Here is a 26,953-nt window from a genome sequence, read left to right as displayed (position 1 = left end):
CTGCGACTGAAGGGAGCTATTAGGCCTCAGCACCACATTTCAGCTTTTGTCAGCCTTCGTGCCGTTCACTCTGAACAGCAGGGTCCCCCTCCTCCTCTCCTCATCTTCCTTGCTCAGAATTAGGACAGAAGCAGAGGTTCACCAGCTGTCAAGAAAAGACCATGGTTTTGGTAACAGCCAAGCCAGTTTTAGCTCTAACACAAGAGCAATAAAAAAAAATAAGCTTCAGGCAGATACTATATTTGTAATCCAACGGCAAAACATGTTTGCTTGTGTTGACTCTGCACTGTAACACAATTTATATGTTCTGTCTTTAGGGTAATTATTGCTTTAGAATGTTAAATCGTTACACTCTAATTAAATCATCATATTAAAAAATCCACTGCCATAGCAAACTTGAGAACAAGTCTGGTTAAGATCACGCAAGTGCACGGATGCTCGGTTGACAAACTTGCTGCTAAGCCAACCAGCCACGCTCCGCGAACAAGGAGCACGGGCACCGCTCCGCTCCGCCCTGCAGAGCCCCGAGCGGCGAGAGAACCGCCGCCTTCCCACAAAGCCCTGCCGGAGCCGGCGCGGCACCGCCTGCCCCCGAGGAACCAACAGCGCAGGTTCTCACGCTGACCGGCCTCGCCGTGCCCCGCTCGTCAGACGGCACAAGCCTGCGGTAGGGCAGAACATCACCGCCCCTCCCCACCCCAGGACATGGTGCCAGGAGCTCCTCAGTCCCATCCACGGGACAGAAGGGAATCCACCTTGCGTTCACTCGCTCACACAGACACAACCGCTTCCTGGAGCTGAGCGGAGAAGGGCTGGCAAGGCTGTGGTACCAGCCTGCGCCCTACCAAAGAGGGCCATGCCTTTTCCAAACACCAGCTGCCCTGCAGGTAACCCTTCCCAAACATGCTTCTATAAGCAGGCCTCTTGGACCACCCAGAGGTTTCTCGCCTACTAAAACAAAGCGCACGTTTCCGCAGTGCTCCAAAACACCCTGAAGTGCCAGAAGCTCCTTACACAGCCTCCTACTCAAGGAGGCCATTTGCTAAGCAAGAATCTCCCTTTCTGGGCAAAAGGCTGCTGCGGGCGCGGGCTGGCTGCCGGTCAACGCGAGCTCATCACTCTGAACACCCATCCGGGGAAGACCGTGTTCCTGAGGCAAAGAGATTCGCCTTGTATTTCATCCTGAGACTGTCAGAAAGGGGTCAGCGCTGGGGAGGAGAGGCTCTGCAGACTCCGTCCTGACCGCGGGAAGGCTGTTGGCTCCCAGCCCTGCAGACCGTGACGGGCTCCGTGCCAGCAAGGGCGCAGCCTCTGTCAGGAGGGGTGCCCGTGCTCCCCGGTCAATCATTCAACCCGGCACCCCTGCCACGCAGGGGGCTGCGCACAGACCCTGCCGAGGCATCGCAGCCCCGGGGGCCATCACTCTCCGGCAGGAGCCCGGCAGCACCGCTCCCCTTGGCCTGCCTCCGAGCGCTTGGGCTGCGCTGAGTCAGCACATCAGCTGTGCTCAGGAGACCCGGGCCACCAGCAAGAGCCACCACAGCCCTCAGGAGAATGGGTCACCCGCCTCCAGGTGAAGCACTTTGCTCCTTAAGCTCCTTAAGGAAGGAGCATCCCTGCAAGAGGGATTAGAGCAAATCGCCTCTCGTGCTTGGTCAGCGGCTGCCCCAGCAGGCACCAGGCTCGCACCCCGCTGCCGGTGGCATCTGCCCTCCTGCATCTGCTCCCCACGGCACTGCCAGTGAAGCAACACTGAGCCCTAGAGGAGCATCAGGACTTGCTGACCTGTGAGCAAATATCAAGCACACAGCATTCACTTAGGGCAGAATCCTTTAATTCTCTCTGGATCCCCCTGGGGAAAGCAGTATTGATTGCTTTACTACTAGCTTACACATGCTGTGCAGGGCAGCCAGTGCTGCCATCAATACCGGCTCTGAGGAGGGAGCCAAAAGGTCACCCCGGTACACGGGGACACAGGGCTGGCCCCACGCTGCGCCCAGCACCTGCCTGCAGCCCCCGCGCTGCTTCAAAGCCTGCGACAAGCCAGGCAGGAGCACAGGAGCCAGAGCCCACAGCAGCGGCACGGCTCCCCACGGGTTTGCCCGTTCCCCTCCCCTCCCACCGAACACTCAGAGGTGCCTGGGGCAGGTCCCATTCCATCAGGGCTCTGGGCACCACTCCTCCCCACTCCCCAGAAAACCAGCTGGGGAAAGACCCTGGCTTCAGCAGCTCTCTGCTTCCAGGGGACCCAGGGTGCTCTGCACCTGCCAAAAAATCACAGGGAACTGAGGGGCAGAACGCCCAAAGCTGCCAAGTCCCTGTGCAGGGACGGGTGCTGCTGTCCCTCCCGCAGGCCCCTTCACCGCAGCCGAAGTCAGGGCTGAGCAGGACACGTCCCGGGCTATGGGGCAGGCACATGGGACAGGGAGGTCAAGCAGCTTCCAGGTGCCAGCACAGAGAGGTGCACAATGTCATTTTTACCAAGTTCCTTTCCCCATGGCTGAAACAGCTGAGAAAACTTGCAACAGAAGCTGCAACATTTACTTGTGCATCATCCTGACAACATGAAAACCAGCTCTGGCTGCAGGACTCGGGACACAGAGAGCACAGGCAGACTTTTCTACTGTTGCCCAAGCGCCAGCTGCCAGGTACCCAAAGCGAGCCGGCTCGCAGGCACGCAGCAGAAGCCAGGACAGGGCACACGTGCCACCACGCTTACACCAAACATCCGTGAACCCAGAAATATGTGAAGTACCAACCACAGCACCGAGAAGACCCTGAACACAACACATCTGCTCACACCACCAGCGTTTTCCAGTATGCAGCCACAACACGGTCAACAATAAAAGCCTTTGTTTGGGCACCACAGGCACGGATAAGCCAAAACAAGCCCCTCCACGACCGTCAGTTTCACACATGGCAAAGCAGGTCAGATTTTCCGAGAGAACAGTGGCTCCTCTCTTACCTGGGATGATAGAAACGGTGTCCTTCTCCCAGGACACAACACTAACGTATTCCTGCACTGAAGAGGGGATGAGGCACTTGAAAACAGCCACGTTTCCACGCATCGACCTTTGGTCCTCCACCCGAACAGTGTACGGTTCCCTGAAAACTGTAGAGAAAAGCAGATGGTTGGTAGCATGACAGTGCTGGAAGAAAACACTCTTCCTTTTGCTTTAATCCCACGTTTCCCAAACAAACCAACCCACCCAGCAACAAACTGCTTCCATCCAAAACACTTGGCCCACCTTCCCAGGGAAGGCAGCACTTCTCCTTCAGAGACCATAGCCCTGTGCTCGGCATGCAGAGGGGATGCCTGGCCCAGCTCTCGCTGCGGGACCCTGCAACGGTCCCCAGCATCACCCCAGCCTGCCACCAAGGCAAGCTGCTGGCTTTGTAGCCACCAAAGCTGCTAAGGCAAAGGTTTGCAGCACGCAGGTTTCAGTACAGGGACCAAGGGCACTTCCTAGCTGCAACGTTCAACCTCCCACCTTCAAGGCAATCATTTCACTGCTGGATGCATGCTGAAACTGCAGCGGTGAGGCACCCAGGAGAGAGAGCCTGTGACAGAGGCTAGCACCCTCCTAAACCCACCAGCGGACTATTTAGGGAAGCAGATGACAGTTTTCCAAGCCATGCCACAGTGGGAGCCATGAGCTGTCTCCACCACATGCCCTATTCCTCAGGGAGACGCATATCCCTTTGATAGCTCCATGCTGCTCCCTGGACCAGTGGCAAGGAACTCCCCAGAGCCACAGCCCTCCAGCAGCACTCACTACGTAAGCCAGATCCACCCCAGCCTCTTCAGAAAGACAAAAAGATGTCACCATGCCCAGGAACACAGGCAGACACCATAAACTCCTAAAGTTTAAGTATAAAAAGCAGTGAGCGCAGGTGCCTCCTTACTGTGACAGTAATAGCGTCCTGTAGGATGCAGGCACCCGGGCATCGTGATCGCAGGACAGATAAGCATTCACTTTGTCATTTAACAACACCCCTTGGCCAAAACAAAAGCAGCTCAACAAATCTACAACAGAACCCCTTCGCAGCCCCAAAAGGAAGGTGTTTTCCCTGAGTGGAAAGCACCCACTGGCAATGCATTGTATGCCTCGCACAAACAAGTAAGCAGTGAGAGGGTGGCTATCTCCACCTTCATTTCCCAGGCTTTCAGGGCACCCTGCTCGGCTGCAAGAGGATGGGCAGAACCAGGGGCACACTGCAGGCTCCACCCTGGGGTGCTGGGTGACACGTCCCGGCCGGCTCCGCACACCAGCTGGCTGGCAGAAGAGACCAGCAGCATGCATAAAACAGTGAGTTCCAAGCTGCAGAGGGCTGCCCCACCTTCGCCTCTGCAGCGCCTGCCCTCTGCCTGCAGCCCAGCCGCCCTCCTGGCAGGCAGGGCCCCTGCCCCAGGGGAATGCAGTGAAGAGGGTTCGGAATGGCCTCCAGCTCACTCCCGTTATTTACCCGGTGCCCCGGCAGGGAGGATGAGGGCCGGCACCACGAGGACACGGGGAGAAGCCTACCACGGAAAGGGACTCCAGAGCCAAAGCAGATTAGCTACCAAAAGCCTCCTTAATCTCATGGAGTAGGTGGTTTATTCACAGGCTTTAAAGGCCAGCGGGGACCAGGAGGAGCATCCAGCCCGGCCTCCCGCACGCTCGCCGCCGCTGCGAGTGCCCCAGCGCGGAGCAGAGCTCACGTTCGGGCACCGGCGCTCGCCCCCGCCGCTGCCGCCGCCGCCGGCCCCACGCCGGGCACTGCCCCGGCTCTGAGCCGCACCAGCCGCCGCGGCTGGGGCTTCTGGCCTTTCGCTGCCACTGGGAATAATTCCAAGGGTAACGTGCAGCCACAACTAGCACACTTAAAACCTTCCATTGGCTGGAGAGACTTGCTCCATGTGCTCACCCACAGGTTTTCCAAAGCTTCCAGAGATTTTTCCAATTCCACGTATTTCCAACTGTGTTTGCTTTCTTTATACAGCTTTAATTGGCTTTACTTGGTGCGTTGCCATCACAAAGCACTGGAGAGTGACTGGGATGCAAGATGACCGGGAGGAAGCACAAGCGGGGGAACGTTTCACAACCGTTTCCAAATGCCATAAAGCCGAAGCACTTCACGCTGCCACAGCTGGAGCCATCCTGGTGGCCCTGGCAGCCCTGCGTGTGGGCCCCCACGACGTACTCACGCCTCCAGCTACGTGCACCTGCTAAGGGGGCAGGGGAGGCTGGGCTCCCAGCTGGAATCCCACGGACAGGACACGTGCATTCAACCCAGTATCGAGAGTGGGATGAAAGCCAGGACTCAGCTCTGCTGCTGACTTGCTGCGATCCCAAGGAAGCGCTCAGCACATGGGAGAAGAGCTAAGCAAAGGCTGCCCGCCCAGCAAGAAGGCAAGGACTGAGACAAGCCTCCTGCCCTGCAGCACATCCAGAGCACCAACTCTCCAGACAGCCAGAGCAGGCATCCTTGATGCACGAGCCCCAGGCACCGACAGCCCCCAGCACCGCCACCTCTGCACCTCCTGCCCGGGAAGTCTGCAGAGCCCCACAGTTCCAAGCCACGTCAAGCCCAGTGTCACCAGCACCAGAGGGGCCGTGATCGTCCACTCAGAAGCACAAGCCAGGCTTCACACACGAGGAGCCAACTGAGGTGCCGCAGCCCTCACGGCCACTCGGGGCACGGCCACGTCACCCCGTGCCGAGGGGCCACTCGCCCTGCTGCTCCCCGGGCCGCTGGCAGGCACCAGCCGGCCACAGCCCTCGCCGCTGCCCCACGGGGAGCCCAGCCTCTGGTGCCTGGCAGAAGGAGGGCAACACCTCCATGCTCCACACCCACCGTCATGGCACCCCATCTGTTGCCATCCCTCCTCCACCGAGCTGCGGTTTATAGGTAACCTGATAGCATTGGTAAATAATTCACTGTGTGGAAGGGGGTTAATACCAATTTACTCTGCAGTACAAGGTATTAAAATAAAAAACCCTGTAGTCACTTCTGTCATGTTCCCTCTGCTAGCCCCACTTTTAATAGGTTACATAATGAAGCCATTTCTGGGCTATTAGCCCTCCTCAGCCTGGTCAATAATTTACTATAATGGCTTTTGGAATCAGCTCTTTGCCATATTCCTCCTCCTCTTTTTTTTTTTTTTTTTTTGCTTAATAAGCCTTGGCAAGCTGGGGCTGGATGCTACAGCGGGAACAGACAGGCTTGAGGTGTGCTGTGGGACACAGTGGGGTCCCCACCACGGACAGATGTGGTCCAGCATCTCCTGCAGCCGTCAAAAGCTCCCATGCATGGTTGGGTGCGACAACAGCGGTTCAAAGGGAGAGGACGTCTCCAGGCCAGAGACCCCCAAGCTGAGCACCTCTTCCCTGCTGGTCACTCCAGCCCTCTCCCTGCCAGTAACCAGCCCGAGTTAGAGCTGGCTCTTAGCTGGGGCAGGACGCTGTTTTGCAGACACGTATTGGCAGGCCTGCTTCCCCAGCACCCTGCCCTCTGTCCGTGCAGCGTCGATCGATCCCCTCGCAACAGGCCAACGCAGCAGCCCTGGCTCCGTGCTCCGCTCCCCGGGCAGGCAGCAGCAGCGGCGCTCAGCAGCAGCAGCGGCTTGCGGGACGGCGATGGCACACAGCTGGCAGCAGGACTGCCTGCTCCCATCCCCACTCAGAACACCCTGGCTCTGCGGGTGGGACCGCAGCGCTGCTGGCCCATGCAGGGAGACAGCGGTGAGCGAGGCGCGCTCCATGGGCCAACCGGCAGGCCATGGAGAAGACTGGAGAAAAGCCAGCACCTCGTCCAAACCCCAGCGCCCACAGAGAGCTCCTACCTGCTTTAACACGGATATTCGGGCTCCTGATTTTGCCAGCCGAGTTCTCCGCGGTGCAGAAGTAGTCGTTGTCGTGGATAAAGCTATTGAAGGCTGATGGCGAGAAGGGGTAGAGCTGCAAAGTCCCGTTAGCGTGGACATGCCGGATGTGGGGCACATCGTAGATGTCGTCGCCTGTGGCCAGGTACCACCGAAGGACGGCGCTGGGTGACCCTGCTGCCGGGCAGGGGATCACCACCCCCACTGTGCTGGAGAAGGTGACCTGCTGGATAGAGTCGTTCACAAAGTAGAGGCTGGTTCCAACATCTTCAGCATGTGCTGCAGAGAAAGCAGAGGCCACAACAGCGGGGGGTTACTGCAGAAATCACCGATCCCCACCGGCACAGCGAGCACCCCCCAGCACAGCTGCCCTGGAGCCCAGCCCCTGGCCCCCATGTGCAGCGGAGGAGCATCAGTGCATGGGCTGGAAGGATAAGGGCCACCTTCACAGGCCAGCGCTCTTTCTGGCAGCACGGATCAGGGATCACAGGCACCCAACCAGGACAACTCGGGGCTGTGCAAGTACGGAAGGGTTCCCAGGGTTTGCCCCATCAAGGCCTCCCCAGGTGGCCGTACGCACATAGGTAGCGTGGTCCAACCATGCCTCAGCACCCACAGGCCCGAGGACACCCACGTGCAACAAGAACAAACCAAGCACGACAACCATTTCTCCTGCAAACCCCAACACCCCCCAGCCCAGAGCTGCAGACAGCCAGCACCCCCACACCTCATCAGCTCCCCAGCACAGCCCCAGCCAGCCTGCAGATGCCCGTTGGGCAATGCCAGCACATCCACTACAAGCCTCCCCCAAGCAGGGAAGAGACCTTTCGCACTACCCCACCACTGCCTCCAAAAGCTGCGGCAGCCCCTAGGGGCAGGAGAACCGGGGTCAGTGCTGCTCCCCACTCCCACCCTGCCCCAAGCCTGGGCTGCAGCCTGGCACCAGCCATTCCCGCACCACCCAAAGCCCAAGACAGGCAGTGTTCAAGGCACAGTCCAGGACAGAGGTTGCAGCCTCCCGGATGCCCAGAGCAGCTTTCCAGGGCACCGCGAACACTGCAGAAAAGCACTCCCCTTCTTCAAAATGAGGGAAGGGACCTCTTCACCCAACTCCTCCAGGACCATGAGCTCCCCCTGCTCAACCAAAGGAAGCAAGATTGCCTATAAATAAGGATGAGGAGGCCCCCAGTCACTTAGATCCGTTTTCTTTTTTTAGTCGCACTCTTTCCAAGTGGGCGGAAGGACAGGGATATAGAAAGCGGCCCTCGGCGGGTGTATTAATAGCTCTGGCTGAGAACACCGCTCGTGGTGCCGCAGAGCCAATAAGCAGATCACTACCGCACCGCCGGTTCAAAACGAGTCACGGGGGACCCTCCATGACCTCGATTTCTTAACTTGGGGAGGAGGAGACAGGAGCAGGGGGGAGAAGGGAAGCCTCATCCATATGGACAGCCTAGCCTCAGCTCTGAGGGCGAGCACACTGTGGCTGCTCACCTGAGGAAAGGTTGGGTGAGTGTCACTGGCCACGGTCACCGGCACCTCCCTGCAAAGCTTCCTCCGGCACCCTGTGGTGGCGAACATGCCTCTCCCAGCTCGGTGCTGTGCCACCAGCCTGCTCCGTGCCATCCTCAACCGGGTCAAGATGGGAAACCCCAAAACACTTCACCCCTTCCCTGAGCACAGTCCTCTTCATCCTTCCCCCAGCTGGACGGACCACCTCATGCCTCATTCAGCGCCCATGAAATCAGAGGTGCGAGTCCCTGGTTCTTGACCTCTGCACCTGCACTGAATCCCATCTAAAACACCAAGTTCCCTTCTTCGCTGACTCAGGGCCCTACTATCCCACATCAGGGGCACCGCACAGCCAGAGCTGCCCAGCAAACCCATCCATGTAACGCATTAGCTGGCTAGCAAGGTCCAGCACTGCCACCACACACGAGACAACAGATTTATAGGTCAAGAAAGCATCTCCATACCTCCCCACACACCAGTGCGTTCGGTTCCCTGTGTCCATGCACAGGGAGAAGTAGACAAAGCCATTCATTTTTTCCACCCTCACTGACTAGCACCAGAACGATGGACCGGAGGAGTAAAGTGCTCCGGCGCAGCAGCACCAGGCTTTGCAGAGCTACGGGGCCACCGCATGGCCCTGCAGATGTCATTTCGTGACATCTCCAGGCTGGTTTGTCGTCATGAATCAGCATTTCCCTTCATCAGAACAACGCGGTGCTTCTCCCAAATACATGAAAGAGAAAAGCGCACATTCGCAGGCAGAGGAAGGAAAACAAAGCACGTGCGAGCAGCAGTGTGCTATTTGTGGCAGTGCCTGTCGCCCAAGCAAAGCAGAAGATGGCTGAGCCAGGGCACGCGGCGCGCAAGGCGCACAGCAAAAGCCACCCTTTGCCCATCCGCCGGCTGCGGACCCGGAATATCCCGCTGTGCTCAGCACCCCATCGTCCACCCAGCTCTGCCCCAGGCTCTGTCCAGCGTCCCCCCCCCAGATCCCAGAGCACGGCTTGAGAAGGCTCCTGCTGTAATAAAGATCGGAGAGCAGCCACAGCCTGGCAGGGCAATATCTTCTTCCCAGGCAGCGCCCAGGAAGGTTTAGAGATGGACGGATGAGGGGCTGGGGTAAAGAGTGGAAAAATACCTCATAAACAGAGAAATTCAGATTACCCGTAAAGCTTTTTCAGGTCAAAGGGGGAAACAGATTTTTAATAGAAAATGGAAGTTATGGGATTGGCAATAGTTATGTGACAGACGCGTAGAGTTAAACCCATATAATCTCCTTTACCATTTAGCATTGAGCACCATCCTAATTCCATGTTCCATAAAACTGTCTCCAAATCACTGAGAGAGATTAAAAATTTAGAAATAGCACTGCAATATTTTTAAACCAGAAATCACTGCTCACATCTGGTCAGATGTGCTGACCCTAACCTAAATATCGAGGGCATTAATTCACATGAAACTGAAGAGAGGAGGCTAGAAGAGCCAAAATGGAACCGTTTCTGCTGGGGAAAATGCAGCGATGCAGGCACACAGCACCAACCCTGGAGACCAGCCCGCCAGTAGCTGGAAGCTACACAAAGCCCAGCACGTAGCCGGACACTGTCTAGCTTGCTCTGAAAGGCGTGTATTTTAAGTTATCCAAGCGCAATCTTCTTAAATTGTAGTAAATTACAGCCTAGAGGTATTGAAATATTAATATCTCTATCTGAGCTGGGAGAAGCGAGTCATTTTGCTATCATCCCTCAGGAATATTTACTAGTCTTGACCACTGGACTTTCCAAACTCCAAGACCTTCAGCAGCACGCCAGCCTGGGAACTGCAAGGCGCTGGGCTGTACAGAAAGCGCTCCTTTGCTCTAACAAGTGGCTAAGGCAGAGGGGCCACGAACTGACCCCAGGGTCTGTCACCAAGCCACGTATTTCTGGAAGGGGCAGCTGGGGTGGAGGGGCGAGTCCTGCTTGAGCAGCGGCACAGACTGAAACCTCAGCCTGTGTAAGCAGAGAAATGCCTCCACCTCCCAGGCCAGCGCCCAGCCGCGCAACGCTTCCTCTCCTCCAAACCGCCCATCCTTTCCTACGAAGTGGATTTAAGACTTGTCTCAGACAATGACCTGCTTCGTGCCAGTGCAATTAGAGAGCCGTTTCTCCTGAGCTAAGAAGCTTTTCCTGCCCTCGACACACAGACGTCTGCATTAGCAAGCTGCTTGCTCAGGACCCCGCAGCCAGTCCCGTGCCCACCCAAACCCAGCAAGTTGCTCAAGCCTAAGCAAGGTCTTTTGCACATCAGTTACTGGGTAAAAAACTGACAGAAATAGAAAAAGGCTAAACAAGGTGTGTTGTGAGGGGGTACATGCAATCATCTGGGTGTGGGCGATCCAGCCTGGGCTGATACTGTTCCTCAGGGGGTGGCAGAAGCCCATGACTGCCCAAGGACTTCATCAGAAGAGAGTGGCCACTGGAGGCTTGACAATTTGCCCCAATTAAATGCGTTGCTGGCATTCAAAAGGAGGTTTCGCAGCACCTCAGAAAGGGTGGGCACTAGGCTCGAGTTCACGTCTCCCCACTGGCAGCATGTTTCCCAAGACCTCCCCTCTTGGGATTGGTGGTCTGACCAGCGGGTGCCCACCCCAGCCCCCCTCAGAGGCCGGGCGAGATGCTGCCAAGGCACCACCACAGCAGAAAGCCCACCCGCAGGCCAGCAAAGAAGCCCACCAGGGCTTCTCCAGCCACCAGCTGTAATGGGCTGCAGGGATGCTGTAAGAACAGCAGGCTAATCACCACCTCGCCACTCATTTATTATCCTCATTAAGGGTGTTTGACACCTGCCCTATTCAAGGAGAAAGTGAACCCAAGCTTGGCACGCATTGTGGGGTGGGAATTACAGGTAGGTGGCACGTCCTAATCTTTCCTCTCTACTGCCTTAAGAAACGACAGTAATTCCATCACATACTTCCTGCACATTTGTAATGCTGGAGCAGTCTTTGGCCTTCCCTGGAATGAGCTTCCTTCAAGCCCACATCTTCGGGACACTTTTAATAGCCTTTCTCCTAATGAAGAGAGCGACCTTGGAGCTGGCAGAGTGAAAAGCGACATCTCCGAGCATCACAGAAGGGACAACAAGAGGAGCAGCTGAGAGGAGGCAAGAAACACGAGGCTGGTACCCTTTCAAGCAGAGCACAAGACGTGCACGCACCCTGCCAGGAGTGCAGCACAGCCACACACGATGCCACCCCACTGCGGTGACTTTACAGCCTGAAGGGTTAAAGCCACGACTCGAGCCTCCCCCATGCTGTGCCCCTCAGGGACCAGTCCGGGGGGTGCAGGAAAGCGCCACAAAACGCTGAGCACAACCTGGGGCGTTCAGCCCGTGCCCAGCACAGACACAGCGATGGCAAGCACCTGCCACAGCACCTTCCCTGCCCCGGCACTGCATTCCGGCCGCCGACGGACTCCCACCCTTGCGGGACAGTCCCACCACAGTCATTCCCAACATGCAGCTGCTGTCACTGTGAACCAAAGAGGGAGCAAAGGAGAACACTGCCTCTGGTCTTCTGTGGGTAAGGGCACCGCACAAACGCACTTGGAGTACTACCCGCCTGCTCCTTAGTGCATCTGCATGGAAATTAAGGCCTGAACCACCTCCAGCTATTACGACAGCACCCAGGCTGAGGCTGTAACCCTTGCCTGGAAAAGAAAAAAAGCACTCCCCGCTGATTGGCGTGGCCCCTGAACCTCCTGCACCGGTCTGCTGGAAGTGCCAGCCTCACCACCCCACCCACACAGAGGGCTGGCCCAGAGCTGGACACCCCCCAGCTCTGCGTCACCTCCTGAGCCCACCAACCTGCCCGAGCTCCCCCCAGGGGCCCTCTCCTCCAGCAGGTGAGGAACAAGCCCAGGGACCACAGGCAATGGCTGTCCCTCCCCTTCCACAGCCATGCTGACCACAAAGTCTGTGGAGCTGCAGCCGAGTCCCAAGGGGACACGTGGTGACAATACTGAACGCCAGTGAGAGCGAGGTCCCCCCCGGGAAGGCCAAGCAGGTACGGGGGGTGGGAGAGGGGACGCACCAGAGGCCGTGCACGCCTGCTGCCAGGCTTTCTCTGGAGCCGCCAGCCCGTGCCATCCGGCACGCCGCAGCCTCCACACTGGCTTTACACGGCAGAGACGAGGACTTCCACGACGCAGCCGACAGGTACAAGAAATGAGGGGAATGGATCGATAGAGCAAGCTCTGAAACCTCGTTCGCCTTCTCCTTTTCCCCTCCAAGTTGTGCCTGCTCCCTTCTCTCACGGAGAGGAGCTGACGCAGCCCTTTCCAAGAGGCAGCAGCTGGGGCAGGCAGCAAGCGTTAGCAAGAGTCGGGAAATGGATTTCCTAAATATTTGGTACAGCTCTGCTGGCAGATGATGGCAGCAATATGCAGACTGGATGTGGTGGGGTTTATTTCTTAAGGATCTACAAGCAAGGAAAGGGTAACTCAAAGTCATGATTACATAAAAAAATGTAGCTGGCTATAATCTGGATTTCAAGGCAGGAAACGCTCTGCACCCAAACCTGCCACTGCATAAGCCTCCCAGTAAAGCACGCATCATAACGACTGCGACAACTGAACACCTTCCTCCATCGTGCCTTCCTAGGAAGTCGCACTTATTCACAGTCTGCTTATTTAGGTGTGAGATGACTTCACGTTATCCGAGGCGCAGCCCAGAACTCGCGTGCCGCCATGGCAGAATTCCTGCCACAAAGACGCTTCCAGTTCTAGCCTTGCACTCAGCTCACCGGCTGCTTCAGAGGCGGGCAGAGCGCTCCCCATCCCTCCGCCTCAGGACCGAGCGGGCAGAGACCAGAGCGCTGTAGCAGAAAGGCGCCCTGTGCCACAGCTGCCCCAAGCTAAGCCTACAGCTCCGCAGCAGCCCCCGTCTCCGGGAAGGGCTGCTCGATAGCACATCCTTGGCACTCGCCACTTGTGCGAGGCGCAGCCTATTCCTCCAGAGAACAAACACGCCAGGAAACATCAGGGCTGCCTAGATCAATTTCCTCATCCAAAGGCAGGAGCAGCCCTGAGCCCACGCCAGGTGCAGGTAAGGGCTCCGGGCAAGTCGCCATCGTGGCTCCTTGTGCTGGGAAATTTTGGCTACCCGCAGGATAAACAAACACCGGGCATGGCGAGGAGTTCAGCACTGCAGGCTTCTCCTCCGTGCATTTAATGAGGTTTCCGTGTTTCATTTCAGAGACAAACGAGCGCTGTGCCACACTGGGGGGGCCGAGATGGGGAGAGATTAAAAAAACGCAAGCTGCACAGTTCACTGCACCCAATACAGGAACATAATGTAAATATAATGCCAATATAAATCAGGCAGCAGAGAGATCCAGCAAGAACATGCAGGGAGATGCGCTCCCAGCTCCGAGCCTCTCAATTTTGACCAGTATGCTCTTCATCACACCACTCGCCGCTCACCTCCCCTCCTCCTCCGCTCTCACTCACGCTGCCAGACCGTCTTTCTGCTCGACTCCCTGTTTGCTTGCCTGCCAGCCTCCTATTTTTGCTTATTTTATAAATGGGGAAGGAAGAAGCGGCTACAGCCCATTGAGGGATTTCTAAACTTCAGCGGTCCCCTGGATCAAATGTTTATTCGCTTTCAGTTTCTACTTGAGCTCGTGTTCTGCAGCAGGAACACGTTAAAAGGATGCGCTCTGATGCCCAGAAATATTAAGTATCCAAAAGGTTTATCATGCATTAAACAATTCATTTTTTTTAATCCCATTATTATAATGAAACTTCCATTGTACTGCTATCCTCTCTTTGGAACCGTTTCACTTTAACACTTTCCATCACTGAGACTGTTCAACGCTGAAGATACATTTTATTTTTCAAAAAAAGAGAAAATGAGGCCACGAGGAGTTGTGCTAATGGAGGCTTTTAATTTGCTCTTCTCCGAAGAGACAGCTCTGTGGGAAGAGATCCCTTTTCCAAGAAGCTGGAGCTGAAAACGTGCAAAAGCGATAAACCCAGCGCAGCTCTTTATTATTTTCACTATTGGGGGGAAGAAAGTGTAGCATCCTCAACAGTTATTTGTTTTCGGTTTTGTTTTTTCCTTTTAGCACGGTAAAAAATGCAAATGTAAGCAAAGCAGACGCTGGCACGTTCAGCTCAGCAGATCCCGAACACAATAGCGATTTTGGGTAACGCTCCCAAACGGGGTTTTATTCCAGCTTGAATAAAGCAGCTATTCCATAATTAATAATTGATGGAATAATTGATCATCACCGCACAACCGGACAGGACACCCCATTAAACCTCAGAAAATATTTTTCATTGGATTAACATTCAGATAAATGGGTAATGTAATAGGCAGCAAGAGAAGTCTCCCATACGGGGGCAGCTTGCTTTCGCCTTCCTTATTCCCAAAAATTTCCCCCTTACTGTTCCCAAGCGTCAAAAAAAGATAATTAGGGCAAATGTCATTTTACATCCTCTAAGCAGGCAATTTTCCAAAAGGTGGGCGCTTCCATCACCAGGTCTGCAGATCAGGCATGTGCAAAGAGGTACTTTATTACAGAAACATAATTAAAAATTCCCGCAGAATCGGAAAGGGACAATTCCTTTATGTAACATCGATTGACTGTTGTAGCAAACGCACTGCGATTTAACTACCCGTGTTACGAGCAGCTCCTCGGCTTTCTTTTTAAATTGCATCTATGGCAGAGACGCGGGTTAGAGTATTGCCCCTACCGATTTGGACAGCGTTCGCTTCAGCTCCAACTTTAAAGATTAGATTTAAGCGTACATCTCCTTGACACACTTGTTTCGCGATTCCCCCCCAGCCCACCCCCACCCCCATCCTGATTTGTATCAAGCCGCTGGGATACGCCGAATTCAGCATTCCTGGAGGGGAGGATGCGATTTTTAAAGCCCCGCTGGATTTACCGTGCCTTACGGGATTCGAGTCTTGCCCGAGGCAGTCCCGGGAAGCGGGGCCGCGGAGCACAGCTCCGGGAAGCGCCGCTGCGAGCCTCGCTCCGCCGACGCCGGCCGCGGCGAGAGGGTGCTGCGTCCGTCGGGGCCGGGCTGCACCTCCGTGCGACCACCGGCGCCCGCGGGGGCTCCGCCGAGGGGCGGCCCCGCCGCTGCCCCGGGCCGGGCCCCCACCGGCCCCGCGCCCCGCTCCGTCCGGGGCGAGCTCCGGGCGCCCCGACAGCCCCGCCGCCGCCCGCCGGGACCCCCGGCCGGGGCACCCCCCCCCCCCCGGCCGAGCCCCGAGCCCCCCCCCGCCCCCGGGGCCGACGTACCTTTCCGCAAAGAGTACAGCAGGAAAAAAGTTACCAGCCACATGCCATAAAGAGCACCGACGGCCCCGGGCTGCGGCGCAATTGCGGGCGGTGCGGTGCCCCCGGCGTGCCGCGCTCCCTGCCGCCGCGCTGCCAGCCAGGGTGCGGTGCCCAGAGCCGCGCTCGCAGCCGCTCCTCCTCCTCCTCCTCCTCCCCTCTCCCGGCGAGTGGCGTCGGGAGGGCGGGCCGGGCTGCCGCGCACTCCCGCCCCCGCCGAGCAAGTCGCCCCTGCCGAGGGAGAGCGCCCGGCTCCCCCCTTCCTCCTCCTCTTCCTCCTCCCCCGGCCGGGCGGGGGGCGGCGGGCAGCGCCGCTGCGAGCGCGGACGGGGGGCTCACGGACGCCGACCCCCGCGCCCAGGTGGGCTGGCTGCCACCCGGGCGAACACCGCAGGCGCGCCCGCGGGCGTCGGTGACAGCCGGGCTGCGGCGGTCCCGCTCCGTAGCGCCGAGCTCTCTGCCGCGGCCCGGGGGGGCTGGAGCACGGCTGGCTCCCTCCCCATCCCCCGCGAACCTGCACCTCGCCTGCCTGAGGCAGCTTCTCCCCGGGGTAGGCTGTGTCCTGGCCTCGGAGCCGACCCCAGGGCTGGGGGCACAGCGGCATGGCTGGGCCACCTAACCCTGGCAGCTGGCAGCCTCCCCGGACCTCCTGGACACTTGTTAGCAGCCTGAGGGCAGAAATCGGGTTTTCGCAACACCAAAAGCGCCGGCCCACGCTGCTCCTGTGACGGGGACACAAGCAAGATAGGGCCTAGCAGACTTCACCGCACATCATCCCTCTAGCCGGCAAAACACAAATAAATACTAAATAATGCTTCACTTCAGGGTGTATTAATCTAAGGCTTAATTCAAGCCTAGGATCTTACTCCAAGGCTTAGTCACACCAAAGCCAATTTGTCTGGACCATTAGAGCAGTACAGAATGTCTTTCCTTACAGTGATTATAGCAGGTTTCCAAAACAGCCTTCCCAATTGGTTGGAAAATAAACAGGAAAAAAAGGATTGAAGCTTTATGATTTCAAACAAAACAAGAGTAGAAAAAACATTATGTACCAATTTAAAAAAAAAAAAAGCACTCTTTAGGTTTAGTTGAAAGCCTAACTATTGCCACCCAGTAAAAAAAAGGAGAACACAATAACTCCTTGCCCATTTTCAGCCCGTACTGGTTTGTTGCAATTCCTCATACTTGGGAGTCCCTTGGAAGAGCCAGAGCTCACCCACACCGCCGAGGTGGTACTTGCACAGCGTGGGAGAGTGATTCCCGTTTCACAGAGGAGGGACACAGCCAAAGCACACGGAGAAGCTGGCAGGGCTAAGGCTCCCGCACACCCACCCCACGTCACCCTTCCCCTCCCTGCTCCAGGCCACCCACACCAGAGATACCCTCATTTTAGTGATGGGCACCATGAAGCCAGTTGTCGCCTAACCCATGTACATGCACCTGCCCAGACCTCAGTGCCAAAAAGCCAACAGCAGAGGTGGGAGCAAACACTGTGCCCGTGCTGCGTGGGTCTGACATGCCACAGCCTTTCCTCCTCCTCCTCGCCGAGGACGTGCTTCCCCTTCCTCGGTGCTGCCAAGCCCCGTAGCTCCGTCACCACCCCCTCCTCAGCCCGTTCCCAGGCCACCGCAGCAGCTCTGTCACGGTGCGTGGGTGTCCCCAGCACACAGCCCTCCCACGTGCACACGTGCTCCTCCCCGGCCCCGCGCTGCTCACTGCTGGCTCACTCGTACCCCTGGACACACCATCAGCGTCCCGAGAGGCGATGAAGCAGTGGCTGATGCACACCCTGTGCCCACGCATCCCTCTAGGAATTGAGGTGCATTTCAATCGCCACCTACATCCATATACAGATGTTAGCTGATACTTCACAAGGAAATTGGTATTCAGGCCCATAGCCAAGGCAACAAGCAAATCCCAGGCTCTGGGGAGCCCCAGCCACATGCCAGGCATCTGCCCCCTTCCCTCCCCAGCAGCTGCTGCAGGTCGGCAGCACAGAGCAGCCTGCTGACATGGATCTTCCAGCCACAACTACTGCTACAGCATTTTGCTATCCAGCACACAATGCGTTGCACTCAGGGGCAATTTATACCCTCCTACACTCAGGACAGAACGAAATGGGGGTGCAGGGGCCGGCAGAGCACTTTTTGGCACGGCACACACAGGGCCTCACAGATCTCCATTTAAGGCACACGTGCAGGGGAAGTAAATGCTAGTCACCACTTCATTTTTAGCTCCTTTGGCTGTTCAGCATCTCCAGTAAGTTTCCTGATCATCCCTAGCTCAGAGAATCAGCCTCGACCGAGAGCCCTAACCTCCCCTGCCAAGAGCTCCTTCCTCCAGGACAGGACAGCATCTGCTGGCAAGACGGAAGCAGCACAAGGAGATACAACAACCAAAGGCTGCCAGGGTGAATGACCAGCCCTGGGTCACGCTCAGGGAGGCATGGCAAGTCCTTATGCTGTCTGTGCTGCTCATTACAGCCCCGTTCCCTCCTCCATTGATCACTCGGCCCAGGCCATTTGTCAGCCTCCCGAGCAGGTCTGGCAGTGGAGGGCAGGCAGCCAGCCACTCCCTGGAGCTGGCTCCTGCGAGCCCACACCTGGGACTCAGCTCCTGCCCAGCAGCTACCATTTAGAGACATTAGCCTTCCCGCAGCTCTGACATTTGAATATGCACAGGAAGCATTTGTGCATCGCCTCTGTATGAACGTTCAGCCCAGAAAGCTCGTATCATTGGTATCATCCACCCCATCAGCAGGCTGGAACAGCATCATGTGCTTCACACAGCTGTGATCAGGAAGGGCTGAAAATCACCACATTAATTATTTGGGCAGCACTGACCTGCACTCTGGCAGCACACAGAAGGCTCCCAGGAAGTGAGGCCAGCTCTAACACATCAGGAGAAGCGTGCCTCACACCGCCTGTAGCCACTGACCTGCTAACAGGGAGCGAGCAGCCTGCCAGAGCCAGCAGCAAGCCCAGCTGCACAGCTAGCTAAAAGGTGAAGCTCCTACTAAGGAATTATTTCACAAACTCCACACAAAACACGGGAGAAACTGTAGCAGCACATACCCACACGCAGTTCTGAGCCTCCACAGGCTTTCCCTTTTGGGAGAAGGGACCCTCTGCACTTCACCACAGCAGAAAACATACAGCAGGGTCTTTCCCACAAAAGGGCATTCTTCTGCCTCTCCCCAGGGGCAAGTGTTGCCATAACCACTCTAACCCAACCCACCTCCTTTAACCTCTTTCTTCTGGCTCTGGTCAGCATTTACACTCAGCTCCAGGCTCCCCCAGGCCCCAGAGCTCTGGGGATTACAGGGGTGCCCCATGCTCATGTACCCTCTTAGCCAGCCAAGTACTTCCCCGTAAAAATAGTTCTTCCACTAATAAGCAAAACCCCCCTCCATACAAGCACGCAGAGGGTCACTGGGGAAAACAGCCAAAACGAGAGTCCTGAGGGGCACCCCCACAGCAACTGGGGTCAGTGGCAGGCCGAGGCTTTGCCCTGTGCCAGGGAAGGGGCACTGCAGAGGGGCACACAGCACTGCGGGGAGCATCCCGCAGCCTGCTGTCCCTCTGTCTAGGGCAGACCTCACCTCCCACCGGTCCCCAGCCCCGTGCCCTCAGCCGCCCTCCCAGACAAATCCCCCAGAGGAAGCAGTCATTAAAACAACAGGGCTACTTACCTGGTGCTAGCCGATTTCCACAAAGCACTTCCCACGTAGTCAGGAGCTTAGCCTCGCAGCACCTCTCTGGCGAGCAGAGCCACCCTGCTCTGCAGGGGCCCAGGCACAGGCTCTGCCCTGCATGGCAGCCCCCAGCCCTGCACAGCCACCCCCGCTAGCCCAGTCCCACCAGCAACCACCGCCTTCGGGGAGGCGGAGGAAAAAGGCTTTGGGGGTAATTGCAGGATAGGCTGCAGCTGGGCTAACCGCTGGGAGCACCTGGCCGTGAAAGGGCCAGGCACTCCCGCCCGGCCGGCCGCCCCGCGCCCCGCAGCGACGCCCGTCCTGTCCCCCCGCGCCCCTCCTCAGCCCCGAGGCTGGCCCTGTGCGGGTGCTGCCCGGGGCGCTGCTGGGGGGGGAAGCGTCCCCCACCCCGCCTGCGGGCATGTTGCAGCCCCGCTCCGTGCCTCGGTTTCCCCCGCGGCAGGGGGGAGCGAGCGGCTGCCGCGCGGGACGGTGGGAGCGTGAACGTCCCGGAGGCGGCGAGGGGGCTGGTAGCCGGGTAAAGGGGCTGGCGAGCCCCTGGCCAGGCAGATCTCAGCTGGTCAGCATGCCCCGAAACGGGATCCTCCTGAGCCCCTCGGGTCACCTGCAGTACAGAACCGGCTGCGTTTCCTTAACGGGCTCCCCGCGGCTTGCGGGGGGCTCCGGGTCCCGCCGGGGCCGAGCGGGAGCCCGTGCCCGGCGCCGGGGTTCGCCGCTGGCCTGGGCAGGAGCGGGCAGCCGGGATGCTCCGGCTCCGGCCCGCGCTCCCGCTGCCCGGGCAGGCTCTTTCCCGGCAAGAAGCTTGATTTTTGCTTCCCCCTAGTGTCGCAGCGTGACAGCGCGGACGCGTGGCTCCGCTTCTCCCGGGGCTGCGGCCGCTGCCAGGAGCCTCCGCCCGGCCCGTGGGCACCGCTTGTCCCCGGCCCCGCGCCCTGCTCCGAGCAGGGGCACACCGGCCATCCCGACACGCACGATTTCCCCGATGCCCAGGCGACCTAGGAGCACAAGTCGGGAAGGTTTGCGGCACAGTTTGTACTCCTGTCGCTGAGCAGTGTTCCAGCATCCCGGGTTTTCAAGCCTGGCTGAGGCGGGGGGATGTGGGGTGTGCTGGGTGCGGGAGTCACACCCCAGAGCAGAGGGAAGCCCGTTCAGGGAGGTGAGCGGGGTCCGCACCCGTGCCAGCTCCAGGGCAAGCCTGGAGTCACCAGGGGATCTGCAAAGTTTTAGCAGGGCCAAGGCCTCATACACACGGACCAGCTTCACAAATACCCTTTACTTCCTAGCTTCAGCCCACTGTGAAGCCCTCCGTGAGGAGCCAGCCCGTCCATCCCTGGGCTCCGGCTGCTGAAGCTGAGCCGTTGGGTTGCACTCACGCAGCATCGCCGCTGCACGGCTGTTCTGTGGGCCCGGCTCCGGGGCAGCCGCCCATCTTAGTGTGAACAGTTATTTCCTAATAACCACTGCTTTGGGGCATGTGCAACATGGAAATGAGGGCTGAGATGTTATTTACTTTGCTTGGGAGGATAATTTAAGACCGTGGAGCACTGCTGTTTTGGCAGACATGTTGCTGTTGATGGATGCGCTGCCTTTTCGGGAGCAGAACAAAGGGAGAACGAGGCGTGTGGCTGGCTCCCCGCCAGCCCGGCCCCATCTCACCACATCGTCAAGTGTTCCTCTTTGGCTCCATTAGTCACCATTTGCTGCTCTCCTGTTTTAACTAACGAGGAGACATTTTGAATTCACATTTCCTCGTGGGCCAAATGCGTCCCTGGCATCATGGAGATGGCGGAGCAGTGCTGGCAGGCTCCAGGCTGGGCAAGCTGAGCAGCCAGCCTCCCTGGCTGCTGCTCCTCCTGTTCCTGCCCCAGTGCCTCGTGTCCTTGCATTCAGTCGTGGATTAAACATGAGAGCTGGCCTAGCCGCAGCCGGCCGGAGCCCCTCTCCCTTGTACCTGTCTGTCCAGTGACCAGCAATGCAAACAGGGAATAGCCAGTGCCAAGGGGCAGCTCTTTGGAACTGGAAGTCTTCTCAGAGGAAAAGGACACTCCAGTTGTGCGCTGTATTATTTACCCAATCCCCTTTGTGTCACAGAAAAGATTTACTTTGAGAAGATTAATGGCTCAAGGGACTGTGAGAGAAATCCTCCAAGATTGCCTTGTTGAAGGGAGAAGATGAACGCCTCCTCGCCGAGGCCACAGCTCCCTGCTGACCCACGGGTCTGCGGGCACAGGAAAGGGCTGCAGGGCTGGGGCTTGTCCTGCGGGGCACCCTCCGATGGGGACCACGACTCCCCCTGCCCAGGCCCTGGGGAGAGCAGGAGCCCCTCACTGGGGCAGCAGCAGGAGAAAGGCAGCCGAGTGGAGATGCGGTGGCCCCTCCCTGCAGTCTTCCCAGCCCTCTGCTCCCATAGCTCCTGGGCTCGATGTCCAAAGCCAAGGACTGTGGAGGTGTGGAGAGCAGCTGAGAGCCCTGCCTCGGAAGAAGCTCACGCCTGTGTGCCGGCCCGGCAAGCAGGGGCTGCTGGCAGCACCCCTGCCCCTGGCACAGGGAGGCCACATTGACCATCCATCGTATAATTTGATTAAGCCTTTCCCTTGTTCCTGGTTCCCAAGTTCCTTGGCTCCATCGTGCAGGGGCACATAGCTAGGCTGCTCCCAGTTTAGCTCTGATAATAGCCTGGACTCCAAATGTAACCCCCAGTGCAAGTTTTCAGGTGCTGGCAGCATATCCTGCTCTGCCGCTGCACGCCCCGTCGGTGTCCCTGACCCATGGCACAGCCCCCGAGCCCCAGCCAGGGGTGCGAAGGGCTGTGCAAGTGTGCATGCACACGTGGGTGCCCGCAAGCTGTGCAGAATAATGCTATTAATGCCATCTGGTGCCGAGACAGAGATCCCCCTGTGCTGGGAGCCAGACACAGCTTTTCGCTCCCCTTAATCTCCTCCCTTCGAGCTGCAGGGGCTCTATCTGCGGGGCTCTCCGGGGAGCCGGTGCCAGGGGATGCCTGTGCCCTGAGCCCTGGCACGGCTGGGCACTGGGGAAATTGGGGAGCCCTGGGCCTCAAGGACATGAGGCCTTGCTGAGGATGGGCTCATTTCATATGCTGGCTGCCTTCCTGGCTGCCGGGCCCTTTAGCCCCTTCTTTAGGGGGACACAATCACACCGCATTCCTCACTGGTGAGGACTGGGGGTCCGAGCACGGAGAGGGCAGGGCCAGCTCTGCTGCAAGCAAACCCTTCAGCTGGTCTGTGCTGTTAAACAGGTGCTTTTCTCCCACCGCCGGAGCACCCTGGTTCCGCTTTGAGCTGTGCAAAGCCGCAACGAGTCTTTATTAGTGGGTCAGTGTCAAGTCAAAATTATATTTCAAAATAATCTCCTTACTGTATTAAATAAGCACCTCAGATTAGACAAATTGCACGGATTTTGTCTAATAACCTTCCCATAGCTAAATCCTATTTCACTGTCAATGTCTGACCTCAACTGAAGCCCAAACGGAGCAGGTGAGCAGGTCTTTCCCCCTCCAGCAGCACCAGGATGGTCATTCTTCCAGAGCACCGAGCAGCGCAAATCTGAGCCCCCGCAGGGCTGTGGCCCCAGCAGGGACTTCAGACCAAGTGAGGAAACCCCCGGAGCGGGCCAGGAGCCCTTGCTGACCCATCCCTGCCTCGCCACAATGGGCCTGAGCCCAGCCGGGCTCCTGTGGGCCCCCCGCTCCCACAGGGCTGCCCTCGGGAACCACCCCGCACGCCGGACTGCAGGCGCAGAGGAGGGAAGGCAAAGCAACCCCACGTACAGCTGAAGCCAGGAGCGAGCTCCCCACTGCATCTGCCTCTGCCATTTCCACTTCTCCGCTTGTTTCGGGTGACCCGAGGCACGCCTTCGGCCACAAAGCCTGCAGGAGAAGGGGTCAAGGGTGCTGGGCGGGGGGTTGGTTTCGGGGGCAGGCAGCCTCCGGAGCTCTGCGGGACAGCGGAGCTGTCAGCTGGGCTGCCTGGCTGGTCGCTACTGTCTGTGTCAGTCCAACTCGCCTGTGCACAGGCGCTGCCGAGTGAACCTCCCTCCTCACTCACCGCCCAACTGCGGGAGAGTTTTGTTGCCTTTTTTTTCTTTTTTAAGCGGTGTTTCCATATCTATCCAAAGATGAGAGAGGCTGTGATACCAACGAGCTGCGTAGACCATCCCAGCCCCGTTCTTGCCCAGGAAGCGTGCCGGGATCAAGCGCTCCGAGAAAGCGAGCACACAAGCCGCCCCGCACAAAGGGCATGCGCCCACGGGTGCGTCTGACCTGCCCTGCGGGGCAGTGCTGCAAACCCCTCGCTGTGTATCTCAGCGAACAGCTCGTGCCACGGGATTCGGGCGCCCACAGCAAGGATGCACGCTGGGCGAGAGGTGTGTTTCTTCAAAGCAGCCAGGGTGGCCAGGGGCAGGAATGGCCCTTCCTCCGCAGGCCCGGTACAAACCCAGAGTGGAGACGCCAGCTGCTCCATGCCATGGGTGTGCGGAGGAGCCAGCAGAAACCTCTCCTGGGTCTGCGTTGGAACATATCTGCAGGGCAGAAAAGTCATTGGTGCCAGGCCAGGAGAGTGGGTGATTCAAATGCCTCGGGCACAAAGTTTAACCTCTCTCAGCTTGAACTTTATTAGCCAAGAAACTCTTGCTGGATCTAACAGAGGGGAAAGCACGAGGGCAATTTGCGTTCTGGGCTCGCCTGGGGTGAGCAGGGTAATGGATCCACTGGAGCGGGGTAAGGGGTGGCCCTTGGCAAGGACTTCTCTGCTTTGGATGAAGCTCTGCTTCCACGGTGGCATGGCAGCTCTGAAACAAGAGTGGGAGGGTTACACGGCCACAGAGGACAGCGTGTCCTAGCGCCTCTCCTCCCAACACAAACCCCCGTGTAGGTACTTCCCTGAAGCACAGGTGCCTTGAAGCATCACTGCCTGGAACGGGCAGACCCAGGGAGCCTTGCTACTAGCTGGGTGCATCTTCCTGCAACCTACCTGCAGCTACAGGTCTTCCTCATTTCCTTGTCTGTGGAGTGAAAACCAAGGGGAGATGTGTTATGCTGGGCAACGTGGCTGAGACGTGACGGAGTATGAGACTAGAATCCAGCCCTTTCAGCTGGCAAGACTAGGACGGGGAGGAGAGATGAAGTTGCCTTAAAACCGTGCAATACCCACCTCCTCTTCTTCTTCCCTCCGCAGTGGAACCGCTGGCCTAGGGGCAAGAGGAGCAACTGAGGCCTTTTGTGGCCGGAGCCTCGCCCCCCCGCCCCATCTCACCTGCCTCTCTGCTCCGATGAAGCAGTCCTGCTCGCAGGCTTGTCCCCTCAGCAGGGACCACCGGGTTTGGCTCCTGCGGGAAGCCCCGAGCCCCCCTGCCTCCACGATCAGGCTAGCCTCCCACCAGTGTGGGGAGACACCGACCCCACGTGCTGCCTCCCCACACCTGGCTGGGCTGTGCTGCCTGGCCAGCCCCCCCGCACCACCCCCGACCCCAAAGCCGCAGCCCGCGCCGCTGCCCAACACAGCGCCGGCCACAAGAGTCCACTCAGATGTCTGTCTTTCTCCCTGAGCTGTCCCCATGATTGCAAATGCGGGCAGTTTTCTTATCTTTCTCCCTAAAACCGCTGCGCCAGGTCACTGCGTGCAGCTGCAACGCTGCGGCCGCCCCCGCGAAGCGAGGTGGGCCGTGCCTGTACGCACGGGCAGGGTCACAGGGTGCCCCTACGTGCTTGGCACCAGGTTTCTCCGGGAGCTGCCGAGGTCTGAGGGCTCTGGGAAAGCTGGTTTCTCGCTCTGGAAATGTCAGTGTTTTCTCTGCTATTTTTAATTAGTGACCTTCCCTCTGAAGCCTTGATGCTGGCAGGGAAACACTAGATATTTATGTGGTCTCCTTCCCAACTCACTTTCTGTTAGGAGCTTGCCTAGATGGAAATTTCCCAGGCAGCCCCGGCTGCGGGCGATGCCCACCCCTGGCATGGTGGGACAGGGTCGGTGCCCCCCCCGACTCCAGCACCCGCTCAGTGCCTGGCCCGGGGCGAGGAGGGAGGTGAGTGGAGAAGGGGCCACGCGCAGGGGAACAGAGCCGAGCGGGCGTCCGGCCCTCCCAAGGCACTTACTGAGGATGATGAGGAGCCCGATGACAAAAGCTACAATGGCGAAGATCAGCCCCCCATTGCGGATGGTCTCATAGTCTGGGGAGGAGGAGAGCCAGGCAGGGGTCAGCCCGGCCGAGGCGCAGGGCTGAGCCTGCAGCGCAGAGCCCATTGGCAGCAGTGGGAGTGGGCTGCCCACCCCGCTGCCCGCAGCCCCCGGGCTGCACGGGGCACGCACTCACCGTAGCTGAACCTGTCCAAGCCCTGCTCGGGTGCTTGCTCTGGAAAAGAGGAGAAACCCAAGTGAGAGCCAGGGTCTAGGCTCATGGTGGGTGCCTGGACCAGGAGGTGAAGTGAGAAACATCAGGAATGAGGACTGCAAGCAAGAGCACTCTGATTTCCATAAGATGTAGCCAAGCCCGTAAGGAATTCCTGAATTCCTGTTTTTCACCCCAGGAAATAAAAGTCCACGGTGCCTTTGCAGGGTGCATTTGGAGGGTGCGTGTGAGTCTCTCAAGCTCCAGGTGAAGCTGCAGACGGGGACCCAGCTCGACTGTTTGCAGCAGCCGGTTGCTATTTGCTAAGGCTGCGCCGTTGGCAGAGCTGCCTTCACGGTGCGCTCAAGAAGTGCCGCTGCCCGCAAGGCTCAGTGGGGCACCGATGGCTCTGCTCCAGCCATGCAGAGCACTGAACAACCCCTCGAGCTGGCATCTTGCACCGGGATGTGTCCCGGCAGCCTCCCTCCACACCGGCAGGCTCATCCATCTGATGGTTGCGTGTCGCTGCTCGAGCCACCTTACCTCACTGCACATCCCTCTGCCAGGAGCCGTTTGGAAGGAGAGATCCCCCGAGAGGCCGAATACCAGCCGGCACCAATGTGCCAGCAGGCTGCAGAGCTCTGGGGATTCATCCCCACGTCTCCCCTGACTCCTCCGTGAGAGCTTCCCCCACGCAGGCTCCTGCCTGGCGGGGGGGACCGGCCTTGCGCCTCCCACAGAGATGCCACCTTGAAGGCTTCTGCCCCCCCAGGGAAGCCCCTTTCGGATGGGCCGAGCAGGGCGCTGGCTGCAGGTGCCTGCCACCCACCCCGCTCCCTGGAGCGCCCTTACCGTCACCCATCGTGTCGGCGTGTCGTCCGGCGGGCGTCTCGCTCTGTGAGCGGGTGCCCACGGGAAAGCACATTAATTGGGAGACAAACCTCATTAAACATTAACGGCCTCGGTGTAATGTTTATCGCAGTCACGAGGGGAGGCACAGGGCTCCCACCCGCCTTTGGGAAGGAGGCCCGGGAGGGGAGGGCAGGGTGCGCACCCACCGTGCCAGCTGGCGGGGAGGGCTGGGCACCCTGGAGCCGCGGGTGTCCCTGTCCCAGCCGGGAGGGGGGTGGCACGCCCTCCCTCGCTTTGCGAACGTCAGGCCAACTGGGCTTCACCTCCCGCTGCGGAG

General features: G+C 58.4%; 2 protein-coding genes across 2 annotated transcripts in view; both read right to left on the bottom strand.

Annotated features, from left to right (window-relative positions):
• The window catches only part of DSCAML1 (DS cell adhesion molecule like 1), a 103,170-nt gene extending 96,032 nt beyond the window's left edge, over positions 1-7,138 (bottom strand). The window contains exons 1-2 of the mRNA XM_064470890.1: positions 6,827-7,138; positions 2,966-3,112 (exon numbers count right to left, since the gene is read on the bottom strand). Of these exons, the coding sequence (XP_064326960.1) occupies positions 2,966-3,068 (103 nt within the window). The 5' untranslated portion in view covers positions 3,069-3,112; positions 6,827-7,138. The remainder of the gene's footprint in view (positions 1-2,965; positions 3,113-6,826) is intronic.
• A 16,888-nt stretch (positions 7,139-24,026) lies between these two features.
• On the bottom strand, positions 24,027-26,725 carry FXYD2 (FXYD domain containing ion transport regulator 2). Its single transcript, XM_064470812.1, has 6 exons — positions 26,617-26,725; positions 25,750-25,788; positions 25,532-25,606; positions 24,591-24,627; positions 24,411-24,441; positions 24,027-24,228 (listed from the first exon to the last, which is right to left on the bottom strand). Exons 1-5 carry the CDS (start codon positions 26,708-26,710, stop codon positions 24,417-24,419), a joined length of 270 nt encoding a protein of 89 aa, XP_064326882.1. The 5' UTR covers positions 26,711-26,725; the 3' UTR covers positions 24,027-24,228; positions 24,411-24,416.
• Between the last annotated feature and the right edge of the window lie 228 nt (positions 26,726-26,953).

Source organism: Phalacrocorax carbo, chromosome 21 (assembly GCF_963921805.1).
Source record: "Phalacrocorax carbo chromosome 21, bPhaCar2.1, whole genome shotgun sequence".
NCBI classification, from domain to species: domain Eukaryota; kingdom Metazoa; phylum Chordata; class Aves; order Suliformes; family Phalacrocoracidae; genus Phalacrocorax; species Phalacrocorax carbo.
The sequence above is the reverse complement of the archived record's forward strand: the minus strand, read 5'-3'. Positions and strand labels throughout refer to the sequence as shown.